We start from the raw sequence: 16705 nt of genomic DNA, 5'->3' as shown, positions 1-16705 counted from the left end.
ACAATATATATTTTTATTTTACATCCATTTAGCAGACACTTCCATTGAAAGGGACTTAAAGTCGAACTACTTGCAATGCAGACATTTTACGTACGGGGGATCCTGGGAATCAGACCCAGTATTCTGGCATCGCAAGAACCATGATCTACCAACTGAGCTGCAAAATGTAATACCCGATTTAATTCCGAGGGAGATGTTAAGTCACAGGCTTCACTGCTAGCCTATTCATGATATACACCGTTTACAATTCACTGATGAAAAGTGTTCTGTCCGTTCTCGTTCAGGATGTGGCCACATTAAATCGTAATCATGAAATGATCCTAATGTCACCTGTGCTCCCCTTGGCTGCACATCAAGACAGTTTTCATTCAAGTCGAGAAAGTATGAAAATAAAAAAAATGCAGATTAAAAGGAAAAGCAGTGGAGGAGAAACGCATTACAATCTGAAAAGGAGAAAAACACCATGTATTGTATTGTATTGAATGTAAGTCGCTCTGGATAAGAGCGTCTGCTAAATGACTTAAATGTAATGTAAATGTAATGTATTTGTGCCCAGCTGAATATTAACCTGCAGTTACACATGCTGACCAGAGGGTGGGGCTATTGCATTGTTTTTTTTAGATCAATTTGACGGAGCAGGTGCAAAAACTACCAGGGATGGACAGCATGCGCTCTCCACTGGGTCTGCAAAAAGCGGGTGTTTCCTGTTTTCATGTATACATTACATTCCACCTAACTTCTGTTTCCCCTGAAAAACGGATGCGGGGACTTTAGGCATCATGCAACAACACATCCTCAATTTCACTTCATTTGTAACGCAGTCATTTAGTTCAGAAAGACAGCTTGTGAAACAAAGTTCATGGCCATCATTCACAAAGCGTCTCAGAGTAGGAGTGTTAATCTAGGAGTAGGTCCTTCCTTTTTGATACTCATATAAAAAGGCTAAACTGCTCCTAGGTCAGTACACCTACTTTATGACACTTTATGAATACGGGCCCAGATGAGTGTATAACGTGTGTGACACATCAACGAATAAACATTATCTCACAGTACACAGTACAGTAGTAGTAGGATAGTAGTAGTGGCCTATCCTATCCGTTAACTATTAGGGTCATATTCACAGTGAGACGCCCTCTCTCCCATTCTTGTGTGCACGCCCACGTGCCCACGCCACGCTCGCGTCCCCTCTCTTCAAAACTCGCGCAGAGTAGAATAGCAGTTTCAGGTAGAAGTTGCCCTTACCACAGATCTAGGATCATATTAATGCACCCTCTATAGTAACCATAGCATGTTGACAAAGATCTGACCTTGTATCAGTTGTTATTGACAACGTCTACCTACTCTGGAAATGGTGAGGAAAGGGGGAGAATTAGAAAATGATGAGGAGGAGGAGGAGGAAGATGCACGACCACAAAGAAGAGAGAGCGAGAAAGAGGGAGAGAAAGAGCTGACCTAGAGGACTTTTTCTGACCAAGGGAAAACTTGAGCAGTTTACTCTGAGACCCATCCCTAGAGGAGAAAGAGAGAAAGAAGGAGAAGGAGAGCGATACGGAAGACGAGAGAGAGAGAGAGAAAGAAAGGATCATTTTACATTTGCAGACGACTGGAGCTAAGACACCTGGAAAGAGAGAGGAAAAAAGACAGAGACGATGAATTGAACATTGACGACGTCAGCAAAAGAGGGAAGACGTCTGAAAGTCAAAGTAGTATGAACTACATCTCCCAGAATGCATCTGTGCGATCCAACAGGCTTACCTGGACTGCATCTCGACCTGTGCTGTTTTCTGGGCTGCTTGTGCTGTGGGGGCCGGAGTCTCATGCGTAGGGGGGGCAGGGTGGCTGCTGAGCTGGGCTGGAGCGCTGGTCTGCTGGCTCAGGGGAGGATGAGGGCTCTGGGGCTGGGACTTAAGGTGGGGCTGGGAGTACTGGCGGTGGGCCTGCTGCTGCTTGTAGCGAGACAGGCTGAAGAAGAGGCCCAGAATGGCCTTCAGATTCCCGTTGCGGATCTCTGCGTAACGGAGAGCAGGGGAGAGAGGTAAATAAACAGACAAGGAGAGAGAGAAAGAGATGAAGAGGAAGAGGTAGGAAGAAGGAGAGATAGAGAGAGAGAGAGCGATGAAATACAGAGAGGAAAGTAAGTTACGAGCTCACAACACAATATTCTAGCCGCTACAGTCAGTCAATGTAGTCTCAGCAGGTGTGTGTGACTGGTGAGTGTGAGTGTTTACCTTCTGCAGACAGGCCCTGTATGTTGACTCCTTTGGCGACCAGGAAACTGAGGCAGGCGTCAATGTTCTCAATCTGGAGGAGAAGAAGAAGAGAGAGAGACGCAGAGAACTTAGAACTTGCATTTGCATTCAGATTGAACTCAACTCATCGCACAGTCATAACGCACACACGCAGTTATCAGCAGCCTACTCAGAAATAGCAATCACAAACACATTGCCGGCCTTGGAGTTTAGTGGCATGTTTACAGGGATTGACTTCGCAGAGTGCCGACCTGAGTAAGGTGAGTGGATCGTTTAATGACATAGCCTAGTCAAAGCAGTATTCAAATAAGCCAGACGTACACCACTCCTGGAGTACCTTCGACGACGAGGCATTCTACTTTGACCCTGTTACTAAGATACCAGCCAATGGAACCACATCGACCCAGCTGTGCTGAGCTGTCAACAATCGACAGCCAGGTGATATGATTGGTAGACAGAATTAGCTTCGGGTCAGGTGAACCTATTTTGATACAGCCCATTGGCTGCACGTGTCATCACCAGGTGAACCAAATCAAATTAAGTAATAAAAAAAAAAATCATCAATACATTTTTTTTTTTTAAAGGTAGAGAACAAAGGTTGTCAACGGTCAGGTTCAGGTGAACAAACAGGGAGTGACTGAGCAATATACCTATTGATTCTTACGCCACAGCCAGCTGTCACTTTCACTGTTCATACTGTTGAGGAACGGCCATTGTGACTATACTCTCGACTGTTCAATCAGGGAACCTTCATCAAAACGGAATAGGTCTTACGCTATATACCGAGGCATATTGAATCACAGCCATCGGCAATAGCTAGCACACACCCTAGTAATACACTTCAGTAGTACATTTTCCACCAAAGCACTTACTACAAACGACTCTGAAAACAGGTCAAACATTGTCCCTGCAAACTGTACACACCCGATGCTATAAGCAGATCTAGAATACATAAACAGCTCACTGAAATAGAAGCAATCACAATTACCTTCTATTAGTGTGAATTGGGTTTCAACTGAGCAGAGTTCAGAGTTTCCATTTAGAAAAACAACATTGTACTTTATAGAAAACGAACTAAAATAACACTACCTATTCAATACATTAATAGCAATATCCTCCTTCTAGCCCTATGATTCTAGATCAGCCATGTCAATGACGTCATATGACGAAACAGAAGCAGACTCCAGATCAGTGAGTGAGCTGTAACGGCAGTCTGGCCCCTCTGTCACCTCTGTGACCCGCTGACCCCAGAACAGCTGGTGACACATGCTGGAGGGTCACAGACTGAGAACCAGGAGGAATTTAGACCAGGCTCTGCTCGCTACAAAGTTAAAATATCCACCACTCACTAAAATACCCTGTCTTTTTAAATACCCTGTCTTTTTAAATACCCCAGACCCAAATGCCTCTATCGCCTCACCGAACTACCCGCCAGCCACCCTGAAATACCGCCCAGACCCTAGCTTGACTAAGATACCCCTCCTCTTAAATGTCACCATCTTCCTTGTGATATACCCGCACCCATACACAGGCAGGTACTCATGTGCACGCGCACGCACGCACACACACACACACACACACACACACACACACACACACACACACACACACACACACACACACACGCACACACACGCACACACACGCACACACACGCACACACACACATCAACACTACTAAAATACTGCCCTGACCCCTTCTCTGATATACCCCTGACCCAAATACCTGGCACTCCTCCTCTCGCACTTGTCCACTTTTCCACTCCTATCTTCCCCTCATCTTCTCATGTCCTTCTATCCTTTTCTCGTATTCCCCTCATCCTCTCATGTCCTTCTATCCTTTTCTCCTATTCCCCTCATCCTACCATGTCCTTCTATCCTTTTCTCGTATTCCCCTCATCCTCTCATGTCCTTCTATCCTTTTCTCGTATTCCCCTCACCCTCTCATGTCCTTCTATCCTTTTCTCGTATTCCCCTCACCCTCTCATGTCCTTCTTTCTTTTTCTCGTATTCCCCTCATCCACTCCTTTCTCTCCTCTATTCTGATCAGGCAGTGCTCCTCTCATCAACGATGTGCATGACTCATAAACCTTGAGTAAATACAATCTGGTTATTCATTAGAATGTAATAAAGCCACTGAGTCAATAGGTGTTGTGCCTAGCTTTGACGTCATGGGGACAACACACGTAACCGTGATGTAGTGTATACACTTGAAGTCAGAAGTTTACATACACTTAGGTTGGAGTCATTAACACTCGTTTTTCAACCACTCCACAAATTTCTTGTTAACAAACTATAGTTTTGGCAAGTCGGTTAGGACATCTACTTTGTGCATGACCCAAGTTATATTTCCAACAACCTTTTACAGACAGTTTATTTCAGTTATAATTCACAATATCACAATTCAAGTTGGTCAGAAGTTTACCAACACTAAGTTGACTGTGCCTTTAAACAGCTTGGAAAATTGCAGAAAATTATGTCATGGCTTCAGAAGCTTCTGATGAGCTAATTGACATCATTTGAGTCTATTGGAGGTGTACCTGTGGATGTATTTCAAGGCCTACCTCAAACTCAGTTCCTCTTTGCTTGACATCATGGGAAAATCAAAAGAAATCAGCCAAGACCTCAGAAAAAAAATTGTAGACCTCCAAAAGTCTGGTTCATCCTTGAGAGCAATTTCCAAACGCTTGAAGGTACCACGTTCATCTGTACAGACAATAGTACGCAAGTATAAACACCGTGGGACCACGCAGCCGCCATACCGCTCAGGAAGGAGACGCGTTCTGTCTCCTAGAAATTAACGTACTTTGGTGCGAAAAGTGCAAATCAATCCCAGAACAACAGCAAAGGATCTTGTGAAGATGCTGGAGGAAACAGGTACAAAAGTATCTATATCCACAGTAAAACGAGTCCTATATCAACATAACCTGAAAGGCTGCTCAGCAAGGAAGAAGCCACTGCTTCAAAACCGCAATAAAAAAGCCAGACTATGGTTTGCAACTGCACATGGGGACAAAGATTGTACTTTTTTGGAGAAATGTCCTCTGGTCTGACGAAACAAAAATAGAACTGTTTGGCCATAATGACCATCGTTATGTTTAGAGGAAAAAGGGGGAGGCTTGCAAGCCGAAGAACACCATCCCAACCGTGAAGCATAGGGGTGGCAGCATCATGATGTGGGGGTGCTTTGCTGCAGGAGGGACTGGTGCACTTCACAAAATAGATGGCCTCATGAGGATGGAAAATTATGTGGATATATTGAAGCAACATCTCAAGACATCAGTCAGGAAGTTAAAGCTTGGTCGCAAATGGGTCTTCCAGATGGACAATGACCCCAAGCATACTTCCAAAGTTGTGGCAAAATGGCTTAAGGACAACAAAGTCAAGGTATTGGAGTGGCCATCACAAAGCCCTGTCCTCAATACTATAGAACATGTGTGGGCAGAACTGAAAAAGTGTGTGCGAGCAAGGAGGCCTACAAACCTGACTCAGTTACACCAGCTCTGTCAGGAGAAATGTGGCAAAATTCACCCAACATATTGTGGGAAGCTTGTGTAAGGCTACCTGAAATGTTTGACCCAAGTTAAACAATTTAAAGGCAATGCTACAATATTCTAATTGAGTGTATGTAAACTTCTGACCCACTGGGAATGTGATGAAAGAAATAAAAGCTGAAATAAATCATTCTCTCTACTATTATTCAAACATTTCACATTCTTAAAATAAAGTGGTGATCCTAACCTAAAACAGGGAATTTTTACTAGGATTAAATGTCAGGAATTGTGAAAAACTGTGTTTAAATGTATTTGGCTAAGGTGTATGTAAACTTCCGACTTCAACTGTAAGTCTCTCCCTCTCCACCCTATACACTAAACACACACTAGACATGTCACAGACGTGTCACAGACATGTCACAGACATGTCACAGCCACAGATAATCTAACCCTGCAGGTAGATTGAACACTGGACACAAGTAGTACTCAAATTACACTGCAACTGAATAACTTGCAATCCCACATTTTTTTTTAAACTAGCCCAGTTATGTGGCCACCTAGGAAGCAACACTAATTAGATCATTAAATCAACAATAATGAGAAATTACACTGCCTAAAAATTACCATTATTATTACAAAATAATACAAAATACCAACCGTCGTCATAGCAAAATACAACTTTCAAAACCAAGATACAATTCTAATATGTCCATAGAGTTTCCTCTTACCTAGAACGTTCTCCGAACCTGTCTTGATGGCATGAACACAGCAAATACAGTATCCCACTAACCACTGTTCTATTGTACTGGGTCTCTCTCTCAGACACACACACCTCTCTCTCTAAGGCTGTCATCACATGCTGGGTCTCAGCCAGCTAGCAGCACAGTAGGGCCGGCCCTGCGACTGCCCTCGGAACAAACACTTTCATACACCACAGAGAATCTATTGTTTGTTTGTGTGTGTGTGTGTGTGTGTGTGTGTGTGTGTGTGTGTGTGTGTGTGTGTGTGTGTGTGTGTGTGTGTGTGTGTGTGTGTGTGTGTGTGTGTGTGTGTGTGTGTGTGTGTGTGTGTGTGTGTGTGTGTGTGTGTGTGTGTCTGTGTGTGTGTGTGTACGCCCCTTCACCGGAAGCTTTGTTTATGTCTTAAGGAATCCTGGCGCGTGGCATGACTGAGTCGGCGCGTGTGTGTTTCTCCTGCCGCCTTTCACTCTCTCAGACAGTTCCACTGAGACTACCTCACCTGTGAACCAAGATAACACTAACCCCGTAAATACCTCTCTCGCTTCACGAGACCCTTAGATTGTGGTTTTAGAGAGTCAACTAACCCTGTGGTCGGTCAACACGACGCATAGCACAACTTTAACGTACAGTCGTGGCCAAAGGTTTTGAGAATGACACAAATATTAATTCCCACAAAGTTTGCTGCTTGCTTCAGTGTCTTTAGATATTTTTGTCAGATGTTACTATGGAATACTGAAGTATAATTACAAGCATTTCATACGTGTCAAAGGCTTTTATTGACAATTACATGAAGTTGATGCAAAGAGTCAATATTTGCAGTGTTGACCCTTCTTTTTCAAGACCTCTGCAATCCGCCCTGGCATGCTGTCAATTAACTTCTGGGCCACATCCTGACTGATGGCAGCCCATTCTTGCATAATCAATGCTTGGAGTTTGTCAGAATTTGTGGGTTTTTGTTTGTCCACCCGCCTCTTGAGGATTAACCACAAGTTCTCAATGGGATTAAGGTCTGGGGAGTTTCCTGGCCATGGACCCAAAATATCGATGTTTTGTTCCCTGAGCCACTTAGTTCACTTTTGCCTTATGGCAAGGTGCTCCATCATGCTGGAAAAGACATTGTTCATCACCAAACTGTTCCTGGATGGTTGAGAGAAGTTGCTCTCGGAGGATGTGTTGGTACCATTCTTTATTCATGGCTGTGTTCTTGGGTAAAATTGTGAGTGAGCCCACTCCCTTGGCTGAGAAGCAACCCCACACATGAATGGTCTCAGGATGCTTTACTGTTGGCATGACACAGGACTGATGGTAGCGCTCACCTTGTCTTCTCCGGACAAGCTTTTTTCCAGATGCCCCAAACAATCGGAAAAGGGATTCATCAGAGAAAATGACTTTACCCCAGTCCTCAGCAGTCCAATCCCTGTACCTTTTGCAGAATATCAGTCTGTCCCTGATGTTTTTCCTGGAGAGAAGTGGCTTCTTTGCTGCCCTTCTTGACACCAGGCCATCCTCCAAGTCTTCGCCTCACTGTGCGTGCAGATGCACTCACACCTGCCTGCTGCCATTCCTGAGAAAGCTCTGTACTGGTGGTGCCCCGATCCCGCAGCTGAATCAACTTTAAGAGACGGTCCTGGCGCTTGCTGGACTTTCTTGGGCACTGAAGCATTCTTCACAACAATTGAACTGCTCTCCTTGAAGTTCTTGATGATCCAATAAATGGTTGATACAGGTGTAATCTTACTGACAGCAATATCCTTGCCTGTGAAGCCCTTTTTGTGCAAAGCAATGATGATGGCACGCGTTTCCTTGCAGGCAACCATGGTTGACAGAGGAAGAACAATGATTCCAAGCACCGCCCTCCTTTTGAAGCTTCCAGGCTGTTATTCGAACTCAATCAGCATGACAGAGTGATCTCCAGCCTTGTCCTCATCAACACTCACATGATGTCAGCTGGTGCTTTTGTGGCAGGGCTGAAATGCAGTGGAATTTTTTTGGGGGGGGGATTCAGTTAATTTACATGGCAAAGAGTGACTTTGCAATTAATTGCAATTCATCTGATCACTCTTCATAACATTCTGGAGTATATGCAAATTGCCATCATACAAATTGAGGCAGCAGACTTTGTGAAAATGTATATTTGTGTCATTCTCAAAACTTTTGGCCACGACTGTACTGTCCCTCCTGATGTAATTCAACTAGACAGTTTCATAGTGTTACACAACTACTGGTAGTAGCTGGTAGTACTGGCGCCCAAGTGGCAAGTAACCCAACACACAAAAAAACAAACCAATAGCACCAATACTACAATACTTTACAGTGAAACAATCAAACTGAATGCAGTCTAGATACAGCAGAGGACACAGGGCAACAAGAAATTAGGTAAATATACAATTCTCTAACCGCAGAGAAGAAGGTGAGGAGGAGAGAGGGACGACAGGAGGAGCGCTAAACCAAATAGTGGCTCCAGCCGATACCTTGTGGTCAAATGGGTGACACTCCTCCATACGGGGTTGCCGAGCAACACTACGCAGCACGGTACCTGTGATTGCTCTGCACTCGCATCTTGATTACATGGAGTTCGGCCAGCTGACACAAGTTGGTATCACACTCAGACACACATGTGCACGCACATGTATGCAGGAACGCACGCACGCACGTAAGCACACACACACACACACGCGTTGTCTGAAGGAGGTATCCCCCTAGCTCTCACACACTTGATTGCACATTAACTTCAGACAGTATCCTGCTAGTGGTATCTCGCTTCCCCTATTCACCAGTGGCGACTCACATGACCAATCAATACCATCTATATGATCATATACTATGTAAATATAGCAGTCATATAACCTATGAACGACCATGGCCTTACTGCTGAACCGTTGGGACATGGAAGGAACGTCAGTCACGATAACCTGATGCTGTATATAACAGCATACACTTAAGTCAAACGCTGTTTTGTCAGGCTTACAGCTGTCGTGGCCTTGAGTGGCACCTGAAGGTGAAACACGGGTTGACGTTTAGAACTGACAACGCCTTGATGTAAAGGAGGAAACGCCATTTGAAATTCTCTGAGGGCTTATGAAGCCTCCCAAGGCCTCGTTTTCATCATTCCCCATTCGGAGAGGCGCCTACTGGGAAGACGGGTCGGAACTGGTTTCGACCTGTATGGAGCTAGTAGTAACGTTTGTTCCCGGTAGAGGAGAGAAAGATCTCTCGGGAACTAGAGCCAAACTGAGGGCGAAACAGGAAGTTGGAAATAAAACATTGTGACCCAGAAACACGACACACACAGCAATTAAACAATACACACCAATAAATCTACCCGAACAACAGAGCAGTGTGTGTGTGTGTGTGTGTGTGTGTGTGTGTGTGTGTGTGTGTGTGTGTGTGTGTGTGTGTGTGTGTGTGTGTGTGTGTGTGTGTGTGTGTGTGTGTGTGTGTGTGTGTGTGTGTGTGTGTGACACAAGTGTATCCCTCCACAGTAAGAAGTAGGCCTCTGACAGACCTAAAGCACTTCCGGGGATATGTGAGTGGGGTGCAGTAGCGGGAGCGTCCTGTGTGGTTTTAGCACCTCTGTGTCACCACTACCCCAATGACAGCATGTCACTGCGAAAGCTACGGTTATTTCCTGGGTGGCAAGGGTATGAGACTGGGAGGGACCAGCGGTAAAAGTGGTGTGTGTGTGTGTGTGTGTGTGTGTGTGTGTGTGTGTGTGTGTGTGTGTGTGTGTGTGTGTGTGTGTGTGTGTGTGTGTGTGTGTGTGTGTGTGCACGCGCGTATGTGTGTGTGTGTGTGTGTCTATGTGAGGGCCACAGTTGTAAAAACAACTATTCCCCCACTCGTCTGAAACACTGAGCAAGATGGTGATAAAAAGGCTTTATATCCCTCCATTATACGTCCTAGGCTTGTTTACATGTTTGCTGGTTTAAAACAAGAGGTTAAGGGTAGAGTTGTTAATTGCCAGAAGCTTTTCAGGGTTTTGAATGCAGCTTTACCACAGCAATCAAGTCAAGTGTTGTTAATGGAGCTCTCAGTAGGTCCTGGGTGTTGAGTGGCCGGCTAACAGGGAAAGTGTGTGTGTGTGTGTGTGTGTGTTTTCACTCTGTATTAAAATCCACAAAGACATGTGCATAATGACTGGTTGCACCTGCCTCCAGCACTGCTCGAACGCTTCCGTTTCAGCTGAAGAGCTCACACACACGCACGCTGCACACGACACACAGTGGTGACACACAAACGCACGCACCCCCCCATCAAATATCTCTCAGCTCAGGCCAAACAGAGAAACACACACACACGTACACACACAAAAACACACACAAACTTAATTAAACACACAGCGTCAGCCCACCGTCTCTTCCACCTCTCGCTGTAAAATGCTAACAGTGGTAAGCTAAGGGAGGTTTTAGAAAAGGTTCTAATCACTGTACAGAACAAAGACATAGAGAGGAACAGAGACCAGAGAGGGATAGAGACCAGAGAGGGACAGAGACCAGAGAGGGACAGAGACCAGAGAGGGACAGAGACCAGAGAGGGACAGAGACCAGAGAGGGATAGAGACCAGAGAGGAACAGAGACCAGAGAGGGACAGAAACCAGAGAGGGACAGAGACCAGAGAGGGACAGAGACCAGAGAGGGACAGAGACCAGAGAGGGACAGAGACCAGAGAGGGACAGAGACCAGAGAGGGACTACAGAGACAAGAGGCAGCCTGGAGCGTCTCAATTACTGGTGACTGGAGGGCACAATCAACCTCTAATGGGACCCGGCTAATTGATAGTGGATACACAGAGAGACCGCCTGACTGACTGATTCCTGTGTGTGTGTGTGTGTGTGTGTGTGTGTGTGTGTGTGTGTGTGTGTGTGTGTGTGTGTGTGTGTGTGTGTGTGTGTGTGTGTGTGTGTGTGTGTGTGTGTGTGTGTGTGTGTGTGTGTGTGTGTGTGTTGGTGGTGGGGGGGGCGCGTTCTGTCTATCAGCCTAAATTAGCCTTCAACTGGCACACTGGCCCAATTTACGCCCCTCCACATTCAGAGGAGGGATACCGGCTAGTTTCCCATTGCAGTAAAAAAAATAACACCGAAATCACAGGCAGTATGATTGAATACGAAATGTACAAATGTAAGGTAAAATGTGAAAGCACTGACAAAATGTCTAACTCTAAGATATGTTTATTGTTTGGAGCGTGTCAAGTGCTGTGAAAATATGTTCAGATTTGTATCAGAACAACCAGTAATTGGAACAACAGATAGCATACCATAAACTCTTGCCTTAAGCCCGGTTTCAAGCTGAATTGCGGGTACTATACATTTATGGCTGTCCCAACAAAACGAAATCTGGGCCGACCGAAGGTTGTCTGATCTTTCGATCAATCGATTGGTCAACATTTTTGAAGGTGTATTTTTCCGTATATCGACACACTCTATGTGTTATCATAAAATCAATGATATGCATTGAGCTCGTTTGGCGCTTTAAGTTGACTGTTCGATGAAATAACACACAAATGACTCAAGAGGGAGCCAGATAACCAGAAAAAAAAAAAACTTTACCTGAACCAACCATTCTCCTCCACCTCCTGCTGGCTTTCGCAGATTCTGCCATTGCTCCCCTGACGTTGCCGGTACTAGGCTACGCGAGAAGTCGGCAACCTTTCTCATGTGGAATGTCAATTTATATGACCATTTCTACCAATCTGCGTGCCAATTATGGTTTTTATATACACATGTTCGTGGAACAGTTTCATTTCATTTATATTAGCGTCTTCATATCTCAAAATCGTTGTCATGTGGTTAATCAAAATTCTATCCAAATCTAACTGAAAATGATACAAACCTAAAAAGTGACTTCTATTGCCATTACCAACTATGTAAAAAATAGCCTACACAAGGCCAACAAACAAAAACATTGCAGCCTGCAGGTAGAAAATATCAGATTTTTTTTTTTAAACGTATCCTATAAATCACATTGGCTACGCATGGCCTGTCTGCAACGAACTTGAAACATTGTATCAACTATTAACTTGGGTCCAGCAGAAACTTGCGGTGCAACATTGTATAGAATATTCTGGTCCCTCAGAGTGGTGCTCGGGATGGACACAGCTGTTGGCTATTTGCGCAAGGGATAAGAAGCATTGCTTGACTTGGGTAGGAGCTCACCGGAGCTGAGGACCGGCACCTTAACTTTTCTACTGCTTGAGCTCCTGTTCCACTTCGAGAATATCAGCTCAAAAGTCATGTGGAGCTCCTGCACCTAAATATAAACAGTACCAGCACCCAAAATGAGTACCGGAACCTACTTCAGCCCAAGTCAAGCACTGATTAGAAGTAATCAGGTAGGCCTGCTCCACAGCTCATTGGTGATGGTGCTTTAAGCCAATCAGAAACACTATCAGATCCCAAAATGGGCACATTTATACAGTGTATTCACGCCTTGACATTTTTCCTAATTTTGTTACGTTACAGCCTTACTCTAAAATTTATTTTTCCTCATCAATATACACACAATACCCCATAATGACAAAGCAAAAACAGTTTTTTTGATTTTCTTTGCTAATTTATTCAAAATAAAAAACAGAAATATCTCATTTACATAAGTATTCAGACCCTTTATTCAGTACTTTGTTGAAGCACTCATTATAGCCTCAAGTCTTATTGGGTACGTCGCTAGAAGCTTGGCACACCTGTATTTGGGAGTTTCTCCCATTCTTCTCTGCAGATCCTCTCAAGCTCTGTCAGGTTGGATGGGGAGCGTTACTGCACAGCTATTTTCAGGTCTCTCCAGAGATGTCCGATCGGGTCCAAGCTCAGGCTCTGGCTGGGCTACTCAAGGACATTCAGAGACTTGTCCCGAAGCCACTTCTGCTCCGTCTTGGCTGTGTGCTTAGGGTCATTGTCTTGTTGGAAGGTGAACCTTCACCCCAGTCTGAGGTCCTGAACACTCTGGAGCAGGTTTTCATCAAGGATCTCTCTGTACTTTGCTTCCTTCAGCTTTGCCACAATCCTGACTTGTCTCTCAGTCCCTGCTGCTGAAAAACATCCCCACAGCATGATGCTGCCACCACCATGCTTCACCGTAAGGATGGTGCCAGGTTTCCTCCAGACGTGACGATTGGCATTCAGGCCAAAGAGTTGAATCTTGGTTTCATCAGACCAGAGAATGCTCTTTCTCATGGTCTGGGAGTCTTTAGGTGCCTTTTAGCAAACTCCAAGCGGGCTGTCATGTGCATTTTACTGAGGAGTGGCTTTCGTCTGGCCACTCTACCATAAAGGCCTGATTGGTGGAGTGCTGCAGAGATAGTTGTCCTTCTGGAAGTTTCTCCCATCTCCACAGAGGAACTCTGGAGCTCTGTCAGAGTGACCATCAGGTTCTTGGTCACCTCCCTGACCAAGGCCCTTCTCCCCCGATTGCTCAGTTTGGCCGGGAGACCAGCTCTAGGAAGAGTGTTGATGGTTCCAAACATCTTCCATTTAAGAATGATAGAGGCCACTGTGTTCTTGGGGACCTTCAATGCTGCAAAAATGTTTTGGTACCCTTTCCCAGATCTGTGCCTCAACACAATCCTGTCTCGGAGCTCTACGGACAATTCCTTCGATCTCATGGCTTGGTTTTTGCTCTGACATGCACTGTCAACTGTGGGACAGGTGTGTGCCTTTCCAAATCAATCAATTTAATTTACCACAGGTGGACTCTAATCAATCCAATCTCCAATCTCAAGGATGATCAATGGAAACAGGATGCACCTGAGCTCAATTTCCAGTCTCATAGCAAAGGGTCTGAATACTTATGTAAATAAGGTATTTCTGTTTTTTATTTTTAATACATTTGCAAAAATGTCTAAAAACCTGTTTTCACTTTATCACTATGGGGTAATGTGTGTAGATTGACGAGGGGGAAAAAATATTTAATCAATTTTAGAATAAGGCTGTAACGTAACAAAATTTGGAAAAAGTCATGGGCTCTGAATACATTCCCGAAGGCACTGTATATATATTTGCTACAGCTCGACTAAAAGAATCTTGGTCGACCAACAGACTATCGACCAAACAATCGACCAGTCGACTAATTGTGGTCAGCCCATTCGAAATGAGACATTCTTTCAAATTCCCACCCCTAATAAACGCATATATAAACGCAGCCACAGATACACTCTCTCTCTCTCTCTCTCTCTCACTCTCTCTCTCTCTCTCTCTCCCACTCACGTGTTCTGATGTTAAACTGCCACAACAAACCACAATAAACACAGAAATGAATATACAGTAGAACTAAGCCTTTGCCTGGGAGAAGAGTATGCTTGCCAAAGCCCTCTCCAAAAGGGAATCCTTATACAGTAACCACAGCCATTACAACATGGCCCTGCTAACGCTTTTACTGTCATCGTAACTTCAATTCTCCGTCTGGATTTTGTCCCCTTAGATAACATACGTGGAGTTTTTATTTCTAGTAGTAACGTGATGAAGCGAGCTTGGTTCTCTTCCAGTCACCAAACCTCAGTCTCTGGTGCGTCAAAGTGAGAGCCAAGCCAATGGCCTGTCTGTAGGCCAGACGTTTTACAGACTGACCGCAAACAATAACAGGAGTAATACCCATAACCATTCAATTGGACCCATGTCTTCTGAGACAGAGCTAAATTTGAATTTCCTGCTTAAATAAGGCACTGTACGTACGCACAGCTTATATACGCTCAAGTATGAGTTAACACACAAACACAGACACTCTACTGTGGTGGACCAAGACATCAAAAGCCACTTTTTACTTCTCACACTCACCCATTCAAACAAGCAAACAAAACTAACAGTATACTGCCAAACACACAAACCAATAGAAGGAAACCCTAGGAAGGTCACTCACCATCTGAGCACGAGTCTTAGGGCAGCCATTGATGTCTTCAATCTTCTCATTGGCTGAAGGAGAGAGAGAGAGAGAGAGAGAGAGAGAGAGAGAGAGAGAGAGAGAGAGAGAGAGAGAGAGAGAGAGAGAGAGAGAGAGAGAGAGAGAGAGAGAGAGAGAGAGAGAGAGAGAGAGAGAGAGAGAGAGAGAGAGAGAGAGAGAGAGAGAGAGAGAGAGAGAGAGAGAGAGAGAGAGAGAGAGAGAGAGAGAGAGATGAGAGAGAGACGAGAGAGAGAGAGAGAGAGAGAGAGAGAGAGAGAGAGAGAGAGAGAGAGAGAGAGAGAGAGAATAAAATAAAAGGTGTTCTTAGTGATATCCCTGGTTCTTACTCCAGGATGTTCCTACTCAGTGCCAGAGAGAGTGAGTGAGGAGAGCAGGCCTGTGACTGGGTGGAGAGGGTCACTGCCCCCTCTTTCTTCTGAGAGATGAAACCCAATCTAGTTAGAGCAAATGTGCGCGGGGCCACTAGGGGCCAGGCAGAGTTGGCCGGGAGGAGGGGTGTGTGTGGATCCCTCCGTCCTTTAGAGGCCCAGCCCACAGCAGCTGAGACAAGGTTGTCCACTTTCAACACTACAGCCTGGTGGGGCCCACTGGGCATCTCCGCCACAGGAACCTGACTACCACCTACTGCAGGAAAATAAAGGGTTATCCAAGCGGGTCCAAACTTTGTGTCAGGTGGATAAACACTCTCACAAACACACACACGCACTTGCACATAAACACACCCTGTGGAATGTACACAGAACCAAAACATAAACACAACGTGTAAAGTCATGGTCCCGTGTTTCATGAGCTGAAATAAAATAGCCCAGAAATATTCCATGAGCACAAAGAGATTGTTTCTCTCAAATGTTGTGCAAATAAATGTCTTTAGCTTTGCCAAGATAATGCATCCACCTGACAGGTGTAGCGTATCAAGAAGCTGATTAAACAGCTTGATCATTACACAGGTGCCCCTTGTGCTGGGTACAATAAAAGGCCACTCTACATGTGCAGTTTTGTCACACAACACAATCAGGAATGTCCACCAGAGCTGTTGCCAGAGAATTGAATGTTCATTTCTCTACCATAAGCCACCTCATATGTCGTTTTAGATCATTTGGCAGTACGTCCGACCGGCCTCACAAGCGAAGACCACGTGTATGGCATTGTGTGGGTGAACCGTTGTCAACCGTTGTGGCGGTGGGGTTATGGTATGGGCAGGCATAAGCTACGGACAACGAACACAATTGCATTTTATCGATGGCAAGTTGAATGCACAGAGATACCGTGACAAGATCCTGAGGCCCATTGTGAGGCCCATTTTTTAAAAGGTATATGTGACCAACAGATGCATATC

The 16705-nt window shown here is 44.9% G+C and overlaps 1 protein-coding gene across 6 annotated transcripts in view; it reads right to left on the bottom strand.

Annotated features, from left to right (window-relative positions):
* LOC129854034 (neuron navigator 2-like) overlaps nucleotides 1-15375 on the bottom strand; it is a 97189-nt gene extending 81814 nt beyond the window's left edge. For all 6 annotated transcript variants that reach the window (XM_055920641.1, XM_055920643.1, XM_055920644.1 and 3 more), the window contains exons 1-3: nucleotides 15328-15375; nucleotides 2229-2301; nucleotides 1756-2008 (exon numbers count right to left, since the gene is read on the bottom strand). In XM_055920641.1, coding sequence (XP_055776616.1) covers nucleotides 1756-2008; nucleotides 2229-2301; nucleotides 15328-15330 — 329 coding nt within the window. In that variant the 5' untranslated portion in view covers nucleotides 15331-15375. The remainder of the gene's footprint in view (nucleotides 1-1755; nucleotides 2009-2228; nucleotides 2302-15327) is intronic.
* Nucleotides 15376-16705: the final 1330 nt, after the last annotated feature.

This window comes from Salvelinus fontinalis, chromosome 4 (assembly GCF_029448725.1).
Source record: "Salvelinus fontinalis isolate EN_2023a chromosome 4, ASM2944872v1, whole genome shotgun sequence".
NCBI classification, from domain to species: Eukaryota; Metazoa; Chordata; class Actinopteri; order Salmoniformes; family Salmonidae; genus Salvelinus; species Salvelinus fontinalis.
Note: the sequence above shows the minus strand (reverse complement) of the source record. Positions and strands in the feature narration are given on the sequence as shown.